The 25,712-nt window shown below is 37.4% G+C and overlaps 1 protein-coding gene and 1 pseudogene across 1 annotated transcript; both read right to left on the reverse strand.

The window, feature by feature from the left end:
• Nucleotides 1-234: 234 nt before the first annotated feature.
• LOC122423695 lies at nt 235-1,173 on the reverse strand (annotated as a pseudogene).
• A 21,523-nt stretch (nt 1,174-22,696) lies between these two features.
• LOC122423654 (olfactory receptor 6C2-like) lies at nt 22,697-23,635 on the reverse strand. Its single transcript, XM_043440911.1, has one exon. The coding sequence runs from the start codon at nt 23,633-23,635 to the stop codon at nt 22,697-22,699; it is 939 nt and encodes a 312-aa protein (XP_043296846.1).
• Between the last annotated feature and the right edge of the window lie 2,077 nt (nt 23,636-25,712).

Below are 25,712 nucleotides of genomic sequence, written 5' to 3' on the forward strand. Positions count from 1 at the left end.
ATATAATGTAGAAGAAAGTTTATTTTCAACAATAATTGACATGACTCAATTTGTTTATTTTAATAAGCATTGAAATTATGATTTGGGGACTGAAAATCCATAATAACAGTGGTATAAGCCTGTTAATATGAACAGACAATAGGCTAGGGTACAATAGTTAACAAATGAAAATTGTGGCCTTCATGCCCACTAGTCTTTTTAAATTTATATTTTACTCTTAGTTTCAACATATCTTTACTTTTTTGAGATCAGTGAAATTCTTTTGATTAAGTCTGTAAAAGCTTGTTTCACTTGTTTGTTCCTCAGGCTATAAAAAAAATGGGTTTAACATGGGGGCAACTTAAGTCATAAGCACTAACACACTTACTAATTGCCATTTCATCTTTTGCTGAGGGTTTGACATGGATGAAAATACAACTGCCATAGGTGATAGAAACCACAATCAAGTGAGAAGAAAGGTAGAAAAGGCCTTCAATTTCTGCTGGGAGGAAGGGAAATTTAGGCTGGCATTGATGATGTATGTGTAGGACATAACAACACACAGAAATGTCACAATGTCAATCAACACAGCAAGGGTAACATCCATCTGTTCTAAGAACCATGTGTCTGAACAAGAGATCTTCAGCACAGCGGAAGCATCACAGAGAAAATGATCAATGACATTAGAATCACAGAATTCCAGGTTTAAGCCCAGGCAGAGTGGTGGAAATATGACCAGCCAACCTGCTATCCAACAACAGATAACAAGCCAAACACAGACTCTACTGTTCATGATGGTTGCATAATGTAAGGGTTTGCAGATGGCCACATAGCAGTCATAAGACATGATGGCCAGGAGAAAAAAATTCTGTTCCTCCAAAAAGGAAGATTAAAAAACAGTTGACTAACACAAGCATTGTAGGAAATAGTCTCTTCCCCAGTTGATAAGCTGTATAAGAATCTGGGAATGCAGAGAGTGGTGAATAAGATTTCTAAAAAGGAGAAGTGTTTGAGGAAAAAGTACATGGCAGTTTTAAGGTGAGAATCTATTAAAGTGAGTATAATGATGATCAGGTTCCCAGTGACACTCAGTAAGTAGAAGACAACCAGAAATGTAAAAATAAGAACCTGCATTGGAGGGTCATCTGTCAGTCACACGAGTATGAATATAGATAATGATGTATGGATTCTCATCATTGACTTGTACTTCTCAAACTCCTCACAAAGTCAAGTGACACTGAACTGAGAAAACTTGTACAAAATTATGAGGCTATGGCCATTGGGTTAAAAAAAATCCAATCAATGCAATGAATAGTCATTTTCTTCTTCAACTTGATAATGATCAGTCAAAACTGTGGTGTTCTCAGCTCTTTTGATGTACCTATAGAAATCCTCAAGATCATATTTTTCTGAAATAAGTTTACTACAGTCTATACTTTTATACTCCATTCAGGCACTCAGATCTCTATTTTTCAGTTTATCTAAACTCTGTCCTATATTCTCTGAAATGTATTTGTCTATAGAATTTGAAAGCATTGTCAATGTGATACGATTTTGTGAGTATTATAATGTTCTTTTGTCCTAATAATTCTTCATTATTCCCAAGTTTGAATGAACTCACAAGCTGTTTGAGGTGTGGCTTCCTGTTAAATGCAAATAAATGACTGAATTTGACCCTTATACACAGCATATCAGCCACACATGCAGTATTTCAATGTTTGCTGATACTGCAATGACTAAAACGTTATCTTACTTTATTTTACTTTGGTATGAGAATCGTCACCCAAATAGCATCATTACTTACCAGTTTTCCTATTTATCTTAAAGCTTCTAATCAGTACCCGACTTTTCTTCCATTTTCACTCTGATAGAACAGTGTTCGATTAGAACTACATAAACAACCACCTGCAGTATTGGGTAAAGAAATTATCATAAGCAGAAAATAAAGAAGACCTGAATAGTTTAATCTCAATTGTTTGTGCTTCCAAGGTCACAAAAGACAAGGGGATACAGTATGTGACACAGGTTGGAGAGGACCAAGGACACATGACCATTTCTTAACAAATAGTAACTTGAATTGCGTCCTGCAACATAAAAATGTCATTAGTGCAAAAACTAGGAAAATCCAAATCAAATCTGTACTTAATTAACTTTACTTTATTATTATTATTTCTTTTCCAGCTATTCTTTTGCTCCTCTGTGACCGTCCAACGGCTTCCCTCATAGCTCAGTTGGTAAAGAATCTGCCTGCAATGCAAGAAACTCGGGTTAGTTTCCTGGGTCGGTAAGATCCCCTGGAGAAGGGAATGGAAACCCACTCCAGTATTCTTGCCTGGAGAATCACATGGACAGAGGAGCCTAGCAGGCTACAGTTCATGGGGTTGCAAAGAGTCGGACACTACTGAGCGACTAAAGACAGAGAGAGAGACAGACAGACCCTCCAAGCCAGAGCCACAAGTGCACTCCTTGCAGTGCCACTGGGGATTGGCGATGAGGGTGGCTGCCCTGCGCATGCTCAGTATGAGGTGCCAGGCTAGCGAGTCCGGAGCCCGTGTGCGACTTGGTCGGCAGGGGGAGCCAAGAGCGCGAGGGACCTACTGTGGCGGTGGTGACAGCGTGCATCCCTGCCCCTGACCTGGACACGGCCTGGATGCGTCCTGTCCTTCAATCTCTATTTTAGTTGTTAGTATTTGTATACAGTGTTAATTCCTTAGTGTTAATAGTTCCATTGTGATTATTAGGAATTTACATTTTGGGAGAGCTGGTTGAAGGTTATTTGGGTACAGTTCACTATTTTCTCTACACTTGTATGAGTACAAAATTATATTATAATTAATTAAAAGTTTACCAAATTTTAGAAATAAAAAAGAAAGAAGACAAAAATGGTATAAACAGCCATTGCTGAGCACTTTACATGTGGCAGTATGCTCGGGCAAATGTTCACATGAATTGTTTGTATGGTATACATGTCTTCTCCTCCAGTCCCTTCTGCTTCTTCAGCTGTATTTTTGTGGTGATATCCATTTTATCATATCTATGAATATATAAGATATCATTTGAAATTAAACTTGGCAGTTACACTTAGGGTTTAATGTTAATCAGCAATACCTGAATTATATGGGTTCTGTGTATACCTAAAAGCCAAAATTATGGCTTCAACTAATAGTGCATGCAGTTTTTGACCCACTGATAGTACACTGTGGTGAAGATGTCCATGTTTAGAAAGGAATTTTACCCGTGGAACAGCTCTTCAGAGTGCTTCAACCAGAGTGGGGCATTCACTTCCCACAAACTGAAACAATATCTCTGCCAGTTTGAGGGGACTCTGTTTCCTGGTACAATTCTGTTCATTATGAGCTTCCCACTCCTGTTCTTCCCTTCATTAGCCTGATGTTCATACTTGTAGGTTTATCAAGTTTCAGCTTAGTGTCAGTTGCTATGAAACACTTTCTTGAAACTTCATCTTGTAAGTTCTTGGCTTCTATTTTGTGTCCCTCTTGCCCACTATGCTTCTCTCTTTCTTACCAGTAAATATGCGAATGTAATGTTTGAGACTGGGTAATGTCTTGTTTAGTCACAGAAAACTAGCCAATCTGATCACAGGACCACAGTCTTGTCTAACTCAGTGAAACTAAGCCATGCCATGTGGGGCCACCCAAGACAGTCGGGTCATGGTGGAGAGGTCTGACAGAATGTGGTCCACTGGAGAAGGGAATGGCAAACCACTTCATTATTCTTGCCTTGAGAATCCCATGAACAGTATGAGAAGGCAAAATGATAGGATACTGAAAGAGGAACTCCCCAGGTTGGTAGGTGCCCAATATGCTACTGGAGATCAGTGGAGAAATAACTCCAGAAAGAATGAATGGATGGAGCCAAAGCAAAAACAATACCCAGTTGTGGATGGGACTGGTGATAGAAGCAAGGTCCGATGCTGTAAAGAGCAATATTGCATAGGAACCTGGAATGTTAGGTCCATGAATCAAGGCAAACTGGAAGTGGTCAAACAGCAGATGGCAAGAGTGAATGTCAACATTCTAGGAATCAGCAAACTAAAATGGACTGGAATGGGTGAATTTAACTCAGATGACCATTATATCTACTACTGTGGGCAGGAATCCCTTAGAAGCAGTGGAGTAGCCATCATGGTCAACAAAAGAGTCTGAAATGCAGTACTTGGATGCAATCTCAAAAACGACAGAATGATCTCTGTTCGTTTCCAAGGCAAACCATTCAATATCACGGTAATCCAAGCCTGTGCCCCAACAAGTAACGCTGAAGAAGCTGAAATTGAATGGTTCTATGAAGACCTACAAGACCTTTTAGAACTAACACCCAAAAAAAGATGTCTTTTCATTATAGAGGACTGGAATGCAAAAATAAGAAGTCAAGAAACACCTGGAGTAACAGGCAAATTTGACCTTGGAGTATGGAATGAAGCAGGGCAAAGGCTAATAGAGTTTTGCCAAGAGAACACACTGGTCATAGCAAACACCCTTTTCCAACAACACAAGAGAAAACTCTACACATGGACATCACCAGGTGGTCAACACTGAAATCAGACTGATTATATTCTTTGCAGCCAAAGATGGAGAAGCTTTATACAGTCATCAAAAACAAGACCGGGAGCTAACTGTGGCTCAGATCATGAACTCCTTATTGTCAAATTCAGACTTAAACTGAAGAAAGTAGGGAAAACCACTAGACCATTCAGGTATGACCTATATCAAATCCCTTATGACTATACATGGAAATGAAAAATAGATTTAAGGGACTAGATCTGATAGAGAGCCTGATGAATTATGGGCGGAGGTTCGTGATATTGTATAGGAGATAGGGATCAAGACCATCCCCATGGAAAAGAAATGCAAAAACGCAAAATGGTTGTCTGAGGAGGCCTTACAAATAGCTGTGAAAAGAAGAGACGTGAAAAGCAAAGTAGAAAATGAAAGATATTCCCATTTGATTGAAGAGTTCCAAAGAATAGCCAGGAGAGATAAGAAAGCCTTCCTCAGTGATTAATGCAAAGAATAAACACTAGAATGGGAAAGACTAGAGATCTCTTCAAGAAAATTAGAGATACCAAGAGAACATTTCAGGCAAAGATGGGTTCGATAAAGGACAGAAATTGTATGGATCTAACACAAGCAGAAGATATTAAGAAGAGGCGGCAAGAATACACAGAAGAACTGTACAAAAAGATCTTCACAACCCAGATCATCACAATGGTGAAATCACTCACCTAGAGCCAGACATCCTGGAATGTGAAGTCAAGTGGGCCTTAGAAAGTATCACTACAAACAAAGCTAGTGGATGTGATGGAACTCCAGTTGAGCTATTTCAAATCCTGAAAGATGATGCTGTGAAAGTGGTACACTCAATATGCCAGCAAGTTTTGAAAACTCAGCAGTGGCCACAGGACTGGAAAAGGTCAGTTTTCATTCCAGTCCCTAAGAAAGTCAATCGCAAAGAATGCTCCAACTACCACACAATTGCACTCATCTCACATGCTAGTAAAATAATGCTCAAAATTCTCCAAGCCAGGCTTCAGCAATACGTTAACCAAGAACTTCCAGATGTTCAAGCTGGTTTTAGAAAAGGCAGAGGAACCAGAATCAAATTGCCAATATCCGCTGGATCATTGAAAAAGCGAGAGAGTTCCAGAAAAACATCTATTTCTGCTTTATTGAGTATGCCAAAGCCTTTGACTGTGTGGATCACAATAAACTGTGGGAAATTCTGAAAGAGATGGGAATACCAGACCACCTGACCTGCCTCTTGAGAAACCTGTATACAGGTCGGGAAGCAATAGTTAGAACTGGACATGGAACAACAGACTGGTTCCAAATAGGAAAAGGAGTACATCAAGGCTGTATATTGTCACCCTGCTTATTTAACTTATATGCAGAATACTTCATGAGAAACGCTGGGCTAGAAGAAGCACAGTCTGGAATCAAGATTGCTGGGAGAAATATCAATAACCTCAGATATGCAGATGACATCACCCTTATGGCAGAAAGTGAAGAGGAACTAAAAAGCCTCTTGATGAAAGTGAGAGATGAGAGTGAAAAAGTTGGCTTAAAGCTTACATTCAGAAAACTAAGATCATGGCATCTGGTTCCATCACCTCATGGGAAATAGATGGGGAGACAGTGGAAACAGTGTCAGACTTTATTTGTTTGGGCTCCAAAATCACTGCAGATGGTGACTGCAGCCATGAAATTAAAAGACACTTACTCCTTGGAAGGAAAGTTATGACCAACCTAGACAGCATATTAAGAAGCAGAGACATTACTTTGCCAACAAAGGTCCGTCTGGTCAAGGCTATGGTTTTTCCAGTGTCCATGTATGGATGTGAGAGTTGGACTGTGAAGAAAGCTGAGCGCTGAAAAATTGATGCTTTTGAACTGTGGTGTTGGAGATGACTCTTGAGAGTCCCTTGGACTGCAAGGAGATCCTACCAGTCCATCCTAAAGGAGATCAGTCCTGAATGTTCACTGGAAGGACTGACGCTGAAGCTGAAACTCCAATACTTTGGCCACCTCATGCGAAGATTTGACTCATTGGAAAAGACCCTGGTGCTGGGAGGGATTGGGGGCAGGAGGAGAAGGGGAAGACAAAGGATGAGATGGCTGGATGGCATCACCGACTTGATGGACATGAGTTTGAGTAAACTCTGGGAGTTTGTGATGGACAGGGAGGCCTGGCGTGCTGCGATTCATGGGATCGCTAAGAGTCGGACACGACTGAGCGACTGAACTGAATTGAATGTCTTGTTTATTTAGATACCACAGCAGCTAGCCCTATTCAGAGTTTATCAAGAGCTTAATAAATATGTTTATTATAAAATTCATGAATTATATATATATATACTCTTCTGACTCAGAAGTCAGTTTTCTCATGTAGTGAAATTTTCATTCCCATTTACTGTACATTCTTTAATGAAAGTATGTAATCGTGCATGAGGGTCAATTAGATTCCTTTGTGTTTTAACCTTTTTGAGGTATAAATGACATAAAAAATCCCCACTCTTAATATATGTGCCATATATAATCTTTCTTGTTCATTTTCCTTCACTTTAAAAATGAGGGCTTTAAATATTAAAATCATTCTTTGCCTCCTGGCAGTTACAAAAAAAAAAAACTGTTACCTGTCATATTTAGTCCTATACTAAAAAAAAAAAGAAAAGTCATTACAATTCTTTTGTTTTGACTAAATGTATTACATACTTGGTCTTCTCTCTCATTCCTTACGTAGCAGCTGAGTCAGATATTCCTTATCCTTCAGTTATTGTGAGGATACTCTGTCACTTTCTTCCAATGCTGAATCAAAAGGCATTTGCCCGTAGAGGCTTCACTTAAATGGATATTTGCAGTTTCACTTGGTTACTATAAAATATTCCATCCCTAATATTTATGAAAGGCAGATATCAGTTCCCACTTGGTACCTAGTCCCACTGTTTAGCCTAAAGTGCATTTAGAAAAACAGAATAAGGAAAGTAGGGAATGTTTTACCTAAAAGTTAGCCTCCCCATCTCAATACCAGGTTAAAAGTCACACAGGGACAGCACAGAGTTTCCAGCGGTGGGACAGGAGTGAGTTGTCTCTGTAGCCCAGGCATCTCCCCTCAGTCTTGTCAGAATGACTCCAGGTATCTGACTTTCCCAAGCACCTCAGGAAGCCTGTGTGTCCTGAGGAAAGAGACAATATTTTTGTCCTGAAATGCCAGTTTTTTCTTCAGTCATTCATTCATGTCATATTAACAACACTCATGAAATTAAATGATAAAGATGTTAAAATTGAGTTTTCATTAAAATGTGAAAGACTATTACAGGAAGGGGTCACTGAGTTATAAAGCATAAGCAAATAAGTCACTCGATAGAGTTATAGGCCACCTATTTTATACCCAATTTTTATTTCAAATAAGGATGAAATTATGACAGAGAACATATGGGAGTGTCCCTCTAGTATCCACTGCATTTAGATGACCTTCATCATATTGATCCATGAAGGCAGCTAATCAATGACTGTCCTGTACTTGCCACTCATACTGTGAAGCCACACTTCATAAGTGGTTGTTGAAACCTTTCATATAATATTAAAGTGACAAATCATATCAGTTATGTTGGTATACATACATTTCTCAGAAGAAAGCATCATTCTAGAGTTCAGAAAATGGATAGAAAAAAAATTACTTCTCTGATAGTTGTAACCTCAGATGTTTGCTGAACCCCAAAGTTGCAAAGAGTGAAAAAAGTCCTCCAGGAAGGTCTTATAATGGAGAGAGGAAGGTGGACTCTGACCATTCTTAGGAGCATATACTCAAACTCATAGTGGTCTCCGCAGTTGGAGAGTTTCACTAAGTCATCCTCCATCCACACAAGATGAAGATGTTCTCAAGAGAAAGCCTGTCTCCCCCTGAGCCCAGGGACTTTGGAACTACAGAGCTAACAGTTGTTTAAATGTTTGGAAAATAGATATTCTATTGTTTCTGGCAGAAGGACATATTTCTAAACTGAGAGAATTTCCCTTAAAAAATATTGAACAAATTTTCAATTACATGAAACAAACGAACATGTCCTTGGTGGATTTATCTTATCATTATCAATGAATCTCTGGTGTAGTAGACTTTGGGGATAGAGCAGGAAATACAGATCTGGGGAAAATGTCCCCAGAGAGGCAGGTATAAGTAACATTAGCACCAGAAGCAGTGCAGGTATGCAATAATAAGTATCAGACTACAAGACAAAAGGCATCCGTCTGTTATTTTATTTCAACAGTATGTTAGGCATTTGTAATACGATACAGACAATTTTTCCAATTTATTAATCCTATAAAGCTGTAATTAATGTTTAGTGTCAGTATAAATATCCAGATAATAATAGAGAAAAATATTTTATCAAAAGAAAAAGCAAAGTGATAACTTACATTGATAGTTTTCAGAAATACCTCCCAGATATTTATGTCTTTTGTTTTTGTATCATATAGGGCTTTTTCAAAATTGAAGAAGAGTTGATTTAGAATGCTGTGTTTATTTTTGCTTTATAGCAAAGCCTTTAAGTTAAACATACACATATATTATTTTTTATATTCTTTCCACTGTGGTTTGTCACAGGAGATTGAGTATAGTTTCTTGTGTAATACAGTGGGATAGTGTTATTTATACATTCTATTTATACTTGTTTGCTACTGCTAACCCCACTGCATTCCTCTCAATGCCCCTCATAGCAACCACAAGTCTGTCCTCTATGTCTGAGTCTGTTTCTGATTTATAGATAAGTGTATCTGTGTCATGTTTTAGATTTCCCAGGTAAGTGATATTGTATGTATTGACTTTCCTTTTCTGCTTTAGTTACTCTAATAATCTCTAGCTGCATCCATGTTGCTGCAAATGAAATTATTCAATTTTTATGGCTAATATTCCATTCTATATATATACACCACATCTTCTTCATCCATTCATTTGTTGGTGGACATCTAGGTTGTATCTCATGGGCCATTTTATATTTATATTTATGATCTTATTTTATTTCATTAAAATTAATAAGTATTTTTGCATTTATGCTTACATATACTCTATATTCATAATTATATATTTTAATTTTTAGCTTGCTTTATTTTGTTGTTTTGTCACTAATTTGCATTTGATTCTTTGTAACCCCATAAACTGCAGCACACCAGACTTCCATGTCCTTTGCTAACTTGCAGAGTTTGCTCAAACTCATGTCCATTGAGCCAATGATGCCATCCAACCATCTTGTCCTCTGTTGCTCCCTTCACTTCTGGCCCTCAATCTTTCTCAGTATGAAGGTCTTTTCCAATAAGTTGACTTTTAACTTCAGGTGGCCAAAGCATTGCAGTTTCAGCTTCAGCATCAGCCCTTTCAGTGAATATTCAAGGCTGATTTCCTTTAGGATTGACTGGTTTGATCTCCTCACTGTCCAAGGGGCTATCAAGAGTTTTCTCCAGGACCACACTTTGAAAGCATCAATTCTTTGGTGCTCAGCCTTCATTATGGTCCAACTCTTACATCTATACATGGAAAAACAATAGCTTTGCCTGTATAGACCTTTGTCGGTAATGTCTCCGCTTTTTAATATGCTGTCTAGGTTGGTCATAGCTTTTCTTCCAAGGAGCAAGCATCTTTTAATTTCATGGCTGCAGTCACCATCTGCAGTGATTTTGGAGCCCAAGAAAATAAAGTCTGGCACTGTTTCCACTTTTTCCCCATCTACTTGTCCTAAGGTGATTGGACTAGGTGCCATGATCTTTTTCTGAGTGCTGACTTTTAAGCCAGATATGTCACTCTCCTCTTTCACCTTCATCAAGAGGCTCTTTAGTTCCTCTTAGATTTCTGCCATAAGGGTGGTGTCATCTACATATCTGAGGTCATTGATATTTCTCCTGGCAAGCTTGATTCCAGCTGGTGCTTCATCCAACCACGCATTTCACATGATGTACATTGCATATAAGTTAAATAAGCAGGGTGACAATATACAGCCTTGACATACTCCTTTCTCAGTCCGAAACCAGTCTGTTCCATGTTCAGTTCTAACTGTTGCTTCTTGACCTGCATACAGGTTTTGCAGGAGGCAGGTAACATGGTTTGGTATTCCCACCTCTTTCAGAATTTTCCACAGTTTGTTGTGATCCACACAGCCAAAGGCTTTGGCATAGTCAATAAAGCAGACGCAAATGTTTCTCTGGAATTCTCTTGCTTTTTCTGCAATCCAATGGGTATTGGTAATTTGATCTCTGGTTCCTCTGCCTTTTCTAAATCCAGCTTGAACATTTAGAAGTTCACAGTTTACATATTGTTGAAGCCTGGCTTGGAGAATTTTGAGCATTACTTTGCTAGTGTGTGAGATGAGTACAATTGTTCAGTAGTTTGAAGATTCTTTGGTATTGCCCTTCTTTGGGATTGGAATGAAAACAGAACTTTTCCAGTCCTGTGGCCACTGATGAGTTTTCAAAATTTGCTGGCATATTGAGTGCACCACTTTCACAGCATCATCTTTTAGGATTTAAAAGAGCTCAACTGAAATTCCATCACCTCCACTAGCTTTGTTCTTAGTCATGCTTTTAAGGCCCACTTGGCTTCACACTCCAGGATGTCTGGCTGTAGGTGAGTGACCACACCATCGTAATTATCTGGGTCATGATGATCTTTTTCGTATGGTTTTTCTGTGTATTTATACCTCTTCTTAATATTTTCTGCTTCTGTTAGGTCCATACAATTTTTATCCTTTATTGTGCCCATCTTTGCATGAAATGTTCCCTTGATGTCTCTAATTTTATTTAAGAGTTCCCATTCTATTTCCCATTCTATTGTTTTCCTCTTTTTCTTTACATTAATCACTTAAGAAGGCTTTCTTGTCTCTCCTTGCTTTTCTTTGGAACTCTGCATTCTGATGAGTATAGTTTTCCTTTTCTCCTTTGCCTTTAACTTCTCTTTTTTCTCAGCTACTTGTAAGGCCTCCTCAGACAACCATTTTGCCCTTTTGCATTTATTTTTCTTTGCTGAACCTTACAATATTCCTGATGTTATAATATAGGAAAGAACTACACACATGAGGGTGATGATGAAGGTCAACACAGCACCCAGAACAGCCATATATTCTATCAGCCATGTCTCTGACTTGTCCCCAGATGATATGCTATACGTGAATCTGGGAATACAAGCAGTTGTGAATGAAATATCTAAGGAGAAATTTTGTAGGAAAAGATACACCGGTATTTTAAGGTGGAAATCAATCAGAGTGAGGGTGATGATGCTTACTTTCCAATACACTCAACATGTAGGACAGAAATAGAGATATGAAAAGCAAAATTTTCAATCTAATGTCCTCTATCAACTCCACCAAGATGAAGGTGGTTAGTGTGGTTTGATCTTTGATCCTTAATTGCAGTCACCTGTCCAGTTTGCTTGAAACAATAAGGAAGACTTTGCATGAGGAATTCCAGAGTCCTGGCTGGTTTTTAACTTCATGAGAAATAAATCTGAGAGTGACACCTATACAACCGTTTAGTGGAGAACTAAATGCATAGCACATGGCAGTGTTTTATCCCCTCTTTGTGTCTCACAAACTGACTATTCATTTTTTAATCCTGTTATTTCATGCTGTTCCTTCTAATGAACTTACAATTTAACTGTAATTGATGTCAGTTCAACATATCTTCTTATAAATGATGAAATAAAAACAACTCCCTTTGAACAAGTTGCTTTGGGGTCAAGAAGTCTGCCTTCCCCAATTTCCTGTCTCCAGACATGCTTCTAACAGAGAGGTAATCCCATCAAACAAACAAACCAAAAAAAAACACTAACAATGGTCTTAAGAAATTCCTAACATTAAATTTTACATGTGTTCTAGCTATTATACTCCAATGAATGCTTATTACATAGTCTATCATGTTTCAGTTAATCCAGTCCAGCCTCTTGGGGGTATGTTAAAGACATTTTTCATGGATATATTTTCTAAAAGATTCAGTTCAATGTGTTACAGTCTAAACATTTTGAGGTTTGCCTCATTGAAAATGTATTTCAAATGTATGTATGTAATCTTTATAATATTTACCATTGTCTGTATTTTCTTGCTACTATTAAAATATGTTGCATATGTTTATGCTTCCTAGGTTATCCTTGTTCTATTAAAATTTCTCTCCTTACAAGCAAAATTTTGAAATTGTGTCATTGAATGGATTACTTTGTTTTCAGTTTCTTAGACAGTGAAAATCCTAATGCCTTCTAACAAGATCCTACAGTTTAATAATCTCTAGATGTCGAGGGCTTTTTTTTTTTTTCTCTTTTCTCATCGAAGGGTTCTCAGTAAGAGCAGGTATTTTTGGTATTAAAACTCTAAACAGAATACTATTTCTTTCTAAACACATTGACAATGACACATTTGCACCTCTTGTAAGTATTTTGTAGTAATATGTTTGTTTTGTTTCCAAAAAAATTTTTTTTTTTTTTTTTTTCAGAAAAGTAAGAAAATGTTGGACTTCCCAGGTGGCACATGTAGAAAAGAACTGCCAATGCAGAAGGCATAAGAGGTGCAGGTTCAATCCTTGAATCAGGAAGATCCCTTGGAGGAGAGCATGGCAACCTACTCCAGTATTCTTGACTGGAGAATCCCAAGGATAGAGGAGCCTGGTAAGCTACAGTCCATAGAGTCGCAAAGAGTCAGACACAACTGAAGTAACAGCACACAGATGGATACAAGGAAATGTTAGGAGTTTATTTATAGACCTGAAGAACGACATCTCGGATTTTTAAAATGTTTTTGGTCAAACTTGTTTCAGCTTGAAATACACTCAATTACATTTTTAGAAATGACATTTAGCAATATCAGCTTTAATCAAACTTAGCCGTTTCTTGATGATAGTTCCCCATTTTCACTTACATTTCATCTATAACACATAGTTGTCTCCTTTGTCATTTTAATAATTTATACATCAACTCACCTGATTTTTAAATCAATTAAACTACTCCAGACAAGATCATCTCTGTCACTTGTTTCACTCTTTGTACACAATTCAGTCTTCATTTAACTCAAATTCTGCTACATGTGAGGTAATAAACTGGTAACTTATAAAGGTCATGATAGTTTGATTTCCACTATCTCACATTTCCCTCAATTTCTTCCTAACTCTCTGTCTGTTCTATTTTCCTTTAGGCTGCCTTTTCTAACCATTCTGCCTATTGATTGACTTGTGATCCCTCTTCTAGGCAAACCTTTCTTTCACTTACTCTTCTCTCTAGGAGAGTCTCATAAATAAGGTGATTTCACTGAGGCTGGTAATTCCAAAATTTATATCAGCATGGAAAATGGCTTCAACTATTTCTTGGACATCTAGATCAGACTTAGAGTGTTTGAATTTAGACTTTTCCTTAGGCAATTTCCTTAACTTCTGTATCTAGTGCTTTTTCAAGTGCAATTAAGATAAAAAAATATATATGTATACACATCTTAGGGTTGTACTAATAAATGTAGATAATAATACAATATCTACAGCTGCATGTGGAACATGTGAATACTTATTGCTATTTCCTGTATTAAACTTTATTATTTCATTTCTGTATTATTTCTTTTGGAATGTCCTCTAGGTGTGTTTCCATTTCAAGATTTTAAACATGGCATGCATTGTTGTGTTTCTTTCTCTGTCTGTTTAAGTCACATAAGGACTTTCTGAATTCTTCCTTTTTCTTTGCTCCTATTTTCAGTTTATCACCAGGTCTTGCAATTTCTGTTATCTTAATTTGATCCTCTTACTTTCTCACCACACTAATTCTACCCTGGGTATCTTTATCTTATAGCTGAAATACTGTGAAATTATATTAGCATACACTTAACATGTATGATTACTTCTCCCATTCAATATTTTAAAACCAACATAGCCAGAATCATTTTTCCAAAGCCTACTTATGATTAACCTCTCCTACATGCTTTGGGAAAAAAAAAAAGTTTTGAAATGTTGTTAAATGAGAGTTATCTCATACTAGGTATCTCCTTAAAACAGTCATCTAATCTCAGTTGCATAGAAGTGAATTCACTTAGGCTTTAGGTAAGGTTTATGAAGAGGAGGGGTAAGGAACATCCTCATGAATTTTGAATTTCAAATACAAAAGCATTTATATTTATGGAGGCTTTTCAGGTAAAAAATATTTGAATATACAAATAAATATTTTTGCCTTATATATCAAATATAAAATACTTTAAAAAATGATTTAGCAGGCCTTTAGAGTGACTTTTAAGATTTTAAAAGTTTTTATGAGCTTAATGGAAAAATTAAACTGATCTTTTGAGACTGCCTTTAATATTAAGCAGGTATGAGTGACTCTCTATTGCTATGGACTAATGTGTAGTGAGAAGCATACTTCCTGTCATTTTTACACAGTCTGTGCAGTGTTCTTATTTCTCCTTACATTTTTAGCCTCAGTTTCCCCTGTGATATCTAGTTCATGGAGCTGTTGTGTATATTGATTGAGATAATCCATGCAGAGTGCCCAGCAGATGGTGAGTTAAAGCCACTACCCAGCCTTCTTTCTCTACTTCATTTTCTTTCTCCTCTTCCTCCTTTTCTTTTAGCTCCTTAACTTATGCTAACTAATACTTACAGTAATGTATGACTGAACATAAGCTATTGACTTCCTTTCCTGAATTCTGTATAAGCTGATGGATTTTGGTGCCTCTGACAACCTGTTCAGTTTTCTCTGGAGAGAGACTAAGGGCAGAGTCCAGACCTGAATTTTTGGGCCCAAAGCAATAGGTATTCCACATTTCCTTCTCAGCTTTAACTGTGTGATAATTTGGGTAGCAGTTTCCTTTCATAAATGAAGAGTTTATGTCATTTGTTTTTCCTCCATTCCAGGAGTAAATGATTTTCCTTGGAAAAATTACTTTGTTTGTTATATGACTCATTTAACTTTTTTTTGTTTTTTTGCAACTTATCCCTTAAGAAATCTAGAAATGTGTTCTTCTGAGATCAATAACAGTAGCAAATAACAGCATCAGAGTACAATAGATAGATAGGAAATTATCTGCGGTTAATAGGTACTTCCATAGGACATGGGGACTAATCTACAGTCAAAGGGAAAATTTTCTAGCTATTAATCATGTACCCTTTTAGATATGTCATAAAATTCTTGCCTGGAGAATCCCCATGGACAAAGGAGCCTGGCAGGCTACCATCCATGGCGCTGCAAAGAGTTGGACACGACTGAGCAGCTAAGAACACGAGGGAACTGACACTCGGTACTAAGCTGAGAAAAGCCTGAAGCTCTCAGTGCTTCACTGTGGCCTCCTAACTCGGACCATAGTTCAGGATCCCCAAACGCTCCTGCTTTTCTAGTCACCAATTCTTATCTTCTGTGATCCCAGATGTTAAGTGAATGTTCTGCTAAACCACTTTCATTCAGATCTACTTTCTATTTAGTATATTTGAAGAAATATTTGCATTTACCTCTAGTTCATAATAATTTGATCACTCATGACAACATTGCTGGTATTAATAATTTGGCACTCTAAGTGTATTAGAGTTATATGTTGGTATAAATCCATATTGATTCGTAAGAGTGATATTGTATGATAGATCTCTTCTGTTTGTCCCTACTGCCATGAATTCATTTGAAACATACTAAGAACCTATGATATGGCTGGTTATGCTGTAGATACTAAGAATAAAAAGAGTGAAGAGATAACTTATCCACCTCTAATGGATGTATGTAATATATATTTTGAATGAGTCTAATCCTTTAAAATTTCATTTTTTCTGAAACCAAGTATCATTAGAAATAATTATTTTCTTTTTGATCATGGTTTAGTAGCTAAGTTGTGTCCAACTCTTATGACCTCATGGATTGTAGCCTGCCAGGCTCCTCTGTCTACGAGATTCTCCAGGCAAAAATGCTGGAGTGGGTAGCCATTTCCTTCTCTTTTCTTTTTCTTCTTTTTGGATCTATCCAAATTAATGTATTGCCATCCTTGAGTTTTAAATGTACATGTCTGATAGTTTTCACATACCAAGGAACTTGAGTGGTGAATTAAGATACTGAAGTTGCCAAAGAAAATCATACTAATACTTATTCTAATAGAAGATAATTATGGCTTCAGTTGACTGTGTAATTCTCATTGTCCCCAAGATGAAATAAAAAGTATAAATGGCCTCAAATACATACACAAATGCCCCTTTCATGAGGACATACACATTCACAGACAGTATTGTGCAGTGGATAATGCTCTCCAAGTTGCCAATTATCCCTCATTAGGATTCTATTCCACTTAGACCTAGAAGACAATGTCTTGTATCTTAAACCTGAAATTAAAAATAATTTATTTTAAATGTTTGAGAATATAAAGTGATTCTGAGAAGATTTGATAGTGATAATTTCTGATTTCTCTCAACAAGAACAGATTTTTACACAGTGAATGAAATGAATGCTTTATTATCTCAGACTCTTATGAATGTACCAGAGCCCTATGTTTGGATAAATAAAGAGTCCTTACTGACTAAAGTTCAAACATGGCTAATGAATATAATATGCAGTAAATTTTGACAAAATACCTGACAGAGGCAGCAATGGGAAATGGGTCTTTGGAAACCATAGAATGTAATGATTTTATTAGACACATTCCAATTGCAACACTATAATTTTCTGATGCAAAGAGACTCTTCAACCCACAGATAATAAAGTGTTAAGAAAACACAACATGGTTGCTTTATGTCTATGTTTTCAATGGGAAAATATTTACATTTGTATATTTATATATGCATAGGAAAGAAATGCAAAAAAGCAAAATGGTTATCTGAGGAGGCCTTACAAACAGCTGTGAAAAGAAGAGAAGGGAAAAGCAAAGGAGAAAAGGACAGATATTCCCATTTGAATGCACATTCCAAAGAATAGCAAAGAGAGATAAGAAAGCCTTCCCCAGTGATCAGTGCAAAGAAATAGAGGAAAACACTAGAATGGGAAAGACTAGAGATATCTTCAAGAAAATTAGAGATACCAAGGGAACATTTCATGCAAGGATGGGCACAATAAAGGACAGAAATGATACGGACCTAACAAAAGTAGAAGATATTAAGAAGAGGTGGCAAGAATACACAGAAGAACTATACAAAAAAAGGTCTTCATAACCCAGATAACCACGATGGTGTGATCACTCATCTAGAACCAGACATCCTGGAATGTGAAGTCAAGTGGGCCTTAGGAAGCATCATTAAGAACAAAGTTAGTGGAGGGGATGGAATTCCAGTTGAGCCATTTCAAATCCTGAAAGATGATGCTGTGAAAGTGGTACACTCAATATGCCAGCAAATTTTGACAACTCAGCAGTGGCCACAGGACTGGAAAAGTTCTGTTTTCATTCCAATCCCAAAGAAAGGCAATGCCAAAGAATGCTCAAACTACCGCACAATTGCTCTCATCTCACACACTAGCAAAGTAATGCTCAAAATTCTCCAAGCCAGGCTTCAACAATATGTAAACTGTGAACTTCTAAATGTTCAAGCTGGTTGTAGAAAAGGCAGAGGAACCAGATATCAAATTGCCAACATACATTGGATCATCGAAAAAACAAGTGAGTTCCAAAAAATCATCTATTTCTGCTTTACTGGCTACACCAAAGCCTTTGACTGTGTAGATCACAACAAACTGTGTAAAATTCTTCAAAAGATGGGAATACCAGACCACCTGACCTGCCTTTTGAGAAATATGCATACATGTCAGGAAGCAACAGTTAGAACTGGACATGGAACAACAGACTGGTTTCAAATAGGAAAAGGAGTACGTCAAGGCAGTATATTGTCACCCTGCTTATTTAACTTATGTGCGGAGTACATCATGAGGAACGCTGGGCTGGATGGAGCACAGACTGGAATCAAGATTGCCGGGAGAAGTATCAATAACCTCAGGCATGCAGATGACACCACAATTATGCCAGAAAGTGAAAAAGAACTAAAGAGCCTCTTGATGAAAGTGAGAGAGGAGAGTGAAAAAGTTGGCTTAAACCCCAACATTCAGAAAACTAAGATCATGGCATTTGGTCCCATCATTTCATGGCAAATAGATGGGGAAACAGTGGAAAGAGTGACAGAGTTTACTTTTTTGGTTCTAAAATTACTACAGATGTTGACCACAGCCATGAAATGAAAAGATGCTTAGCTCCTTGGAATATAACTCATGACCAACCTAAGCAGCACATTACTTTGCCAACAAAGGTCCTTCTTGTCAATGCTATGGTTTTTCCAGTAGTCGTGTATGAATGTGAGACTTGGACTATTAAAAAATCTGAATTCTGAAGAATTGATGCTTTTGAACTGTGGTGTTGGAGATGACTCTTGAGAGTCCCTTGGACTGCAAGGAGATCCAACCAGTCCATCCTAAAGGAAATCAGTCCTGAATATCCATTGGAAAGACTGATGTTGAAGCTGAAACTCCAATGCTTTGGCCACCTGATATGGAGAGCTGACTCATTTGAAAAGACCCTGGTTCTGGGGAAGGTTGAAGGCGGGAGGAAAAGGCAATGACAGAGGATGAGATGGTTGGATGACATCACTGACTCAATGGACATGAGCTTGAGTAAACTCCAGGAGTTGGTGATGGACAGGGAGGCCTGGTCTGCTTCAGTCCATGGGGTCGCAAAGAGTCAGACACAACTGAGAGACTGAACTGAACTGAATAAAAGTTGTGTACATATGGTCCTTTTCTAATTCAATAACTAAATATTTATGTGGTAAAACTATATATTTTCATTATAACTTCTGCATTATAATTTTTAATGGATAAATCATTATTTAATAAAGCTTGTCATATTTTTTAAAAGTGTTAGTTGCTCAGTCATTTCCCACACTCTGTGACTGCATGGATTGTAGTCTACCAGGCTCCTCAGCCCATGGAATTCTCCAGACAAAAATACTGTTGTGGGTAGCCATTCCTGTGTCCAGGGGATCTTTCCTAGCCAGGGATGGAGCCTTGGTCTCCTACATTGCAGGCAGATTCTTTACCTTCTGAGCCATCAGGGAAGCCCTCTCATATTTAACTATTAGACAATTTCATGTTAAATGTTTTATATAAACCTCCTTTATTTCCTTAGTTTGTATTATCAGAAGAGGAATTTCTGAGGCAAATTCCACTTATATGTTAGAATTTTAAAGTGTATTGACAAATTTACCCCAATGTGTAATACCACTTACATAAAGCAAAAGTGTCTGGCTCTATCTTTGACACTGTTGGGATTATGGGATCTCTAGGAATTCCACTCTTATCTTTTGCTTGAGTTCTGAGTCAACTAGCAAGTAAGTAAAAAATACCAGTTTTATTATAAAGGTATTGAAAACATGGCTTTGAATATCCCAGTAAGAAAATCTTGATTAGTCTCATCTCCAGGTAGGTAGTGCTACAAAACCAAAACTATCCCACTACCTTGGACAGATCCTTTTTCTAAATGACTTCAAGGAGTCTGAAATCTGTCTGCTGAAAAGACAGTTCAAAAGAGGAAATGGAATAGGTTGAGGCTTCCCTGGTGGCTCAGATGGTACAGAGTGCCTGCAGGGCGGGAGACCCGGGTTTAGTCCCTGGATTGGGAAGATCCCCTGGAGAAGAAAACAGCAACCCACTCCAGTATCCTTGCCTGGAAAAATCCCATGGGTGGTGGAGCCCGGCAGGCTACAGTCCGTGGGTTCACAAAGAGTTGGACATGACTGAGCGATTGGACAATAGATGGAACAGTCAGGGTTCACAGTAAGCAAGTTTAAAGAGAAATCGAGAAAGCCATTGTGACTGGAGAATAAATTGTATAGATACAAATAGTATCAGAATTCAGGTTTTGTGCTGATTCATCCTTCCTATTAGTTGGGTTCATTGACTCCTTTTTGTTTTATGTCTTTGAGAAGAGTGCAGTGTTTCTAATTGAGTTATGAAAAGCTTGTTTTACTTGCTTGTTTCTCAGTGTGTTAAATAAAAAGATTTAACATTGCATAAATGGAACTAATAAGGAGAAAAATTACTTTATTAATAACTACCTCATTCTTGGATGAAGATTTCACATAAATGAAGATGCAGCTAGCATAAGTGATGGAGATAGCAATCATGTGGGAAGAACAAGTGGAGAAGGCTTTCTTCCTTTGTTGGGCAGAGGGAAATCTTAGAATAGTGTTGATGCTATAAATATAGGAAAGAACTACACACATGAATTGATGATGAAGGTCAGCACAGAGCACAAAATAACCATCTGTTCTGTCAGCCATATGTCTAAGCAAGAGATCTTCCAGATATGATAAACATCACAGTAAAAGTGATCAGTTTCATTCAGATCACAGAATTCCTAGAGTTATTATAGATGTCTCCTCTGTAAAAGATTATTCTTTAGTGTTTCTAAGGGATCTATTCAGCTTTTTTTAAAACAAAGCAACACTAATCACCATTGGCTTTCCATAGATTCATATACACACTAAACACGTAATAGTAGACTTGAGACAAAATAAATAGGAAATTCATGACATTTAGGGGAAGCATAGTGTCTGCAGAAAATAGGTACCAAAAATGGCTACCTCTTTTCTTGCTGTCCACACCCTCTGCAGTGTGTGCCCCTAGTTCCTTCCAAGCACAGGTGATTCTGTTTTTCTTCCTTGAAGGTTGACTGGTCCTGTGACTTCCTTGGCTAATAGAACATGTGTGGAAGAAGGGATAGTATGCCTAGGAATCCAGAGACCTTGCTTTCTTCCATTCTCTCCCCTAGGGCCTCGTGATCTTACCATGTGAATCAGTGTTAGCTAAGCAATAAAACATCATCTGGAAGAGGGTTCATTTATCTTAGTAAGGAGTCATTCAGCTTCTAAGTATGAGAATGAGGCCCTATTTGACAACAAGACTCAGTCATCTGTGAGGACAGTCCTGTAAACCTAGCCAACTAAGATCAGCTGATGTCTGCTCAAACTGGCAAAAACTACAGTTGATCCAGAACCTCAAGTTTTAAATCACTGATTTAGGGATGATTTGTCATTGCATAATAACTAACTGCAGGATGTGGCAGGTACATATATGAGGGCCTCCACACAGAGGGCTAGGGAGGGACACATGAAAGGAAATCTTTGTATACGGTGATGCCTTGAACACGGCCTAGAGATGAAAGTCAAAAGCATTCCAGTCTGGACCATTGAGCTTTATGGTGAGAAATGGAAAGGAATAAATAACCATCTGTAGACACCTTTATTTGAGAAATATTAGTGAAGGCTGTACCTCTTGGTTTTTTAATGTTAAAGATAATCTTTGTGGAGACAATTATGTCTTCATATTGGATTATATGTTTATAACCCAGGGCTTCCTTGTATTTTGCTGGTTTAATTTTCTCATTGTATAGAATTTTAATTTGCTGAGATTTGATGACACCTTTTAACTTAATTTGGCTATCTTTAGGGTGTGAATTGTGTTATGTATATCAGCACTAGTTTTACTTCATCATCATAAAGATGATTTTAGTGTCTCAGCAGATTTTATCATACCACTGCCACCTGGGTGATGAATTAATGTAGAAACTGTGCTCTTTAATGTAGAGGGAATCTAATGAATCTAAATCCTAAAACTTTGGGCTTTGAAGTTTCTTTTACAAGGTAGATGTGGATCTCCACATGTCTAAGCTCTTATATTTCTTCTCCAACATTAAAATCCTTTCATTTTTGCTCAAACTAACCCACAATTTTTCTTGAATAAATAACTCCTGCTTGAGAAGAGCAATATATGTATATATACATATATATATAAAACATGTATATATAAAATCATATATATATATATATATGTGTGTGTGTGTGTATTTTGGATATTTGTACTTAGAAGACAATTGATACTATTACTCCATTATTTTCTTATGAGTTCAAGGATACAATTCTTTCCATATAAGATGTAAGAGTTCTCTTATTGATTAGAGGCAGGTTAGAATTCAGGAAAGACCTTTCTCATGGAAGTATAATATCATGTTCTTTTGATTTGAGATATTATCTTGGATAAAATTTATTTTCAACAGGAGTGGACATAACTTGTTTATATCACATATTTAAAATATGATTTCAAATCCAAGATTTAATAATAACAATGATATAAGCATGCTAATACAAATAGAAAATAGACCAGAATACAACAGTTAAGATGAAGATTGTGACTTCAAGTCTCAATGATCTTTTTAAATTTATATTATTATTTTATGCTTCATTTTAACATTCCTTTATTTCCTTGAAACCAATGAAATTCTTTTGACTAAGTCTGTAAAAGCTTGTTTTACTTGTTTGTTCCTCAGGCTATAAATAAATGGGTTTAACATGGGAGCAACTGAAGTAGTAAGCACTAACACACACTTATTAATCTCCACTTCATCCTTTGCTGAAGGTTTGACATAGATGAAGATACAGCTTCCATAGGTGATAGAAACCACAATCAGGTGAGAAGAGCAGGTAGAAAAGGCCTTCATTTTTTGCTGAGTTGAAGGCAACTTTATGATAGTCTTGATGATATATGTATAGGACAGAACTACACACAGGAATGTCCCAATGACAGTCAACACAGCAATGGCAAAAACCATCTGTTCTAGGAACCATGTGTCCGAACAAGAGATTTTTAGCACAGGAAAAGCATCACAGAGAAAATGATCAATGATATTAGAGTCACAGAATTCCAGCTGTAAGCCCAGGGAAGCTGGTGGAAATATGACCAGACAACCTGCTATCCAACAGCAAATAACAAGTCTTCCACAGACTCTACTGTTCATGATGGTTGCATAATGTAAAGGTTTGCAGATGGCCACATAGCGGTCATAGGACATTATGGCCAGGAGAAAAAATTCTATTGCTGCAAAAGTGAAGATAAAAAATATTTGACTAAAACAAGCATTATAAGAAATATTCTTGTCTCCAGTTGATAAGCTGTATAAGAATCTGGAAATGCAGACCGTGGTGAATAAAGTTTCTAAAAAGGAGAAGTTTTTGAGGAAAAAGTACATGGCAGTTTTAAGGCGAGCATCTACTAAAGTGAGTATAATGATGGTCAGGTTCCCAGTGACACTCAATGTATAGGAAGCAACTAGAAATATAAAAATCAGAACCTGCATCGGAGGATCATCTGTTAGCCCCAGGAGAATGAATGTAGCTAATGATGTATGGTTTCTCATCACTGACTTGTACTTCTTCTCAAGCTCCTGACAAAGTCAAGTGTCACTGAACTGAGAAAACCTGTATGAAACTATGAGGCATGGATACTGGGTAAAAAAAATCCAATCAATGCAATGAATCATCATTTTCTTCTTTGACTTGACAATGACGGATCAAAACTCAAATTGTCAGCCCTTTTGGTGTTCATTATAGGTATCCTCAAATTCAGATTTTTCTGTACTGGAGTCCACATGTTTAACTCTGCATGTTCTCATCTCTATTTTTTCAATTAATTTAAATTTTGTCCCTTGTATTCTGAAATGTATTTAGCTATAGAATTAGAAAGGATCATCTGGGCTGTAAGATTTTGTGAATTTGATAGTATTCTTTTTCTTCTGAATAGTAATTCTTCACTACTCATAGGTTTGAATGAGCTCACAAGTTGCTTGAAGTGTGGGTTTTTGTTAAACGCAAATTAATGACATTTGTATAAAATGTCAAACTGGAGGCCATGTGTGCAGTATGAATGCTTTTACTGCAGTGACCAAAGAGTTATTTTATTTTATGTATTTTACTTTTGGTGTCAGAATTGCCATCTAAAGAACATAGCTTTCCAATGTTGCTTTACCTTGAAATTTCTACATCAATATCTGACCTTCCCTCAATTTGCACTCTGATAGAACACAGTGTTGGATAAGTACAACATAAACGAGTTACCTGATGCAATACTGGGCAAAGGAATTATGACAAGGAAAAGAAAATCCTGAAAGAATTTAACCTCAGTTGTTTGTACTTCCAAGGTTACGAAGGAGAAGGGGAGACAGGATGAGACACAGGTTGGAGACCAAAGACATGTGACAATTCCTTTTCAAGTAGTGATTTGAATTGGATCCTGCAACAGAAAAATGACATCAATGAAAACTGTGAAATTCCAAATAAAATCTATATTTAAATTAATTTATTTTAACCTTATTTGATTCTTTTTTTCAGTGAATCCTTCAGCCCTCTGAGACCATCCAAGCCGGAGCTGCTAGCACTCTCCTCTCTGTGTTTCTGGGAACTCACAGAGAGGTCCTCCAGTGCAGTCTGTAAGCTCAGGTCCTGGGCACCTGGAAAGTGAGTCAGGAGCCACTTTTGTCTCTGCTGCTGACTGCTGGCAGGGGGGCACCCAGAGAGCATACGGGACTCAACAGGCAGAGGTGGAGACACTAGGCAGAGGTGGAGACATTCTCACTGCCTGCCTAGTCTGGCCATAACTCAGACCTGTCCTTACATCAGTATGGTAACGCTATTTGGAATAGCCAAGACATGGAAGCAACCTAGATGTTCATCAGTAGATGAATTGATAAAGAAGATGTGCTACATATATACAATACAACATTGTGTGTGTTAGTTACAGTCGTGTCCGACTCTTTGCAATCCCATGGACTGTAGCCCACCAGACTCCTCTGTCCATGGAATTCTCCAGTTAAGAATACTGGAGTGGGTTACCATTTCCTTCTCCAGGGGATCTTCCCAACCCAGGGATCGAACCTGGGTCTCTTGCATTACAGGCAGATTCTTTACCATCTGAACTATCAGGGAAGTCCACAGTCATGTATAATTCAGCCATCAGGGAAGCCCACTATTATGTGTAATTCAGATAACTGGTGGGAAGCTGCTATAGAACACAGGGAGTCCAGCTTGGTGCTCTGTGATGGGTGGGATGGGAGAGGGGAGGGATGCTCAAAAGGTGAGGATATATACATAATTATGACTGATTCATGCTATGTTATGACAGAAACCAACACAATATTGTAAAGTAATAATCCTTCAATTAAAAAAATAAAGATCCCACATGAAAAAACTCTATTGTTTGCACACATTGTTAATTCCTTAGTTTTAATAATACCTGTGTGATTATACAGGTTGCTACCATTAAGAAGAGCTAAGTGAAGAATATCTGGGAACTGGCTGCACTACTTTGTCAACTCTTCTGTTAAGTACAGAATTATTTCATAATTTAAAATTTACCAAATATATATTAAAAAAGAAAGAAAACCAAAAAAGTGAATAGTAATTGCTGAGCACTTTCTCTCTGCCTGGCAAGATGATGGG

The sequence above is a fragment of the Cervus canadensis genome, chromosome 21 (assembly GCF_019320065.1).
Source record: "Cervus canadensis isolate Bull #8, Minnesota chromosome 21, ASM1932006v1, whole genome shotgun sequence".
NCBI lineage: Eukaryota > Metazoa > Chordata > Mammalia > Artiodactyla > Cervidae > Cervus > Cervus canadensis.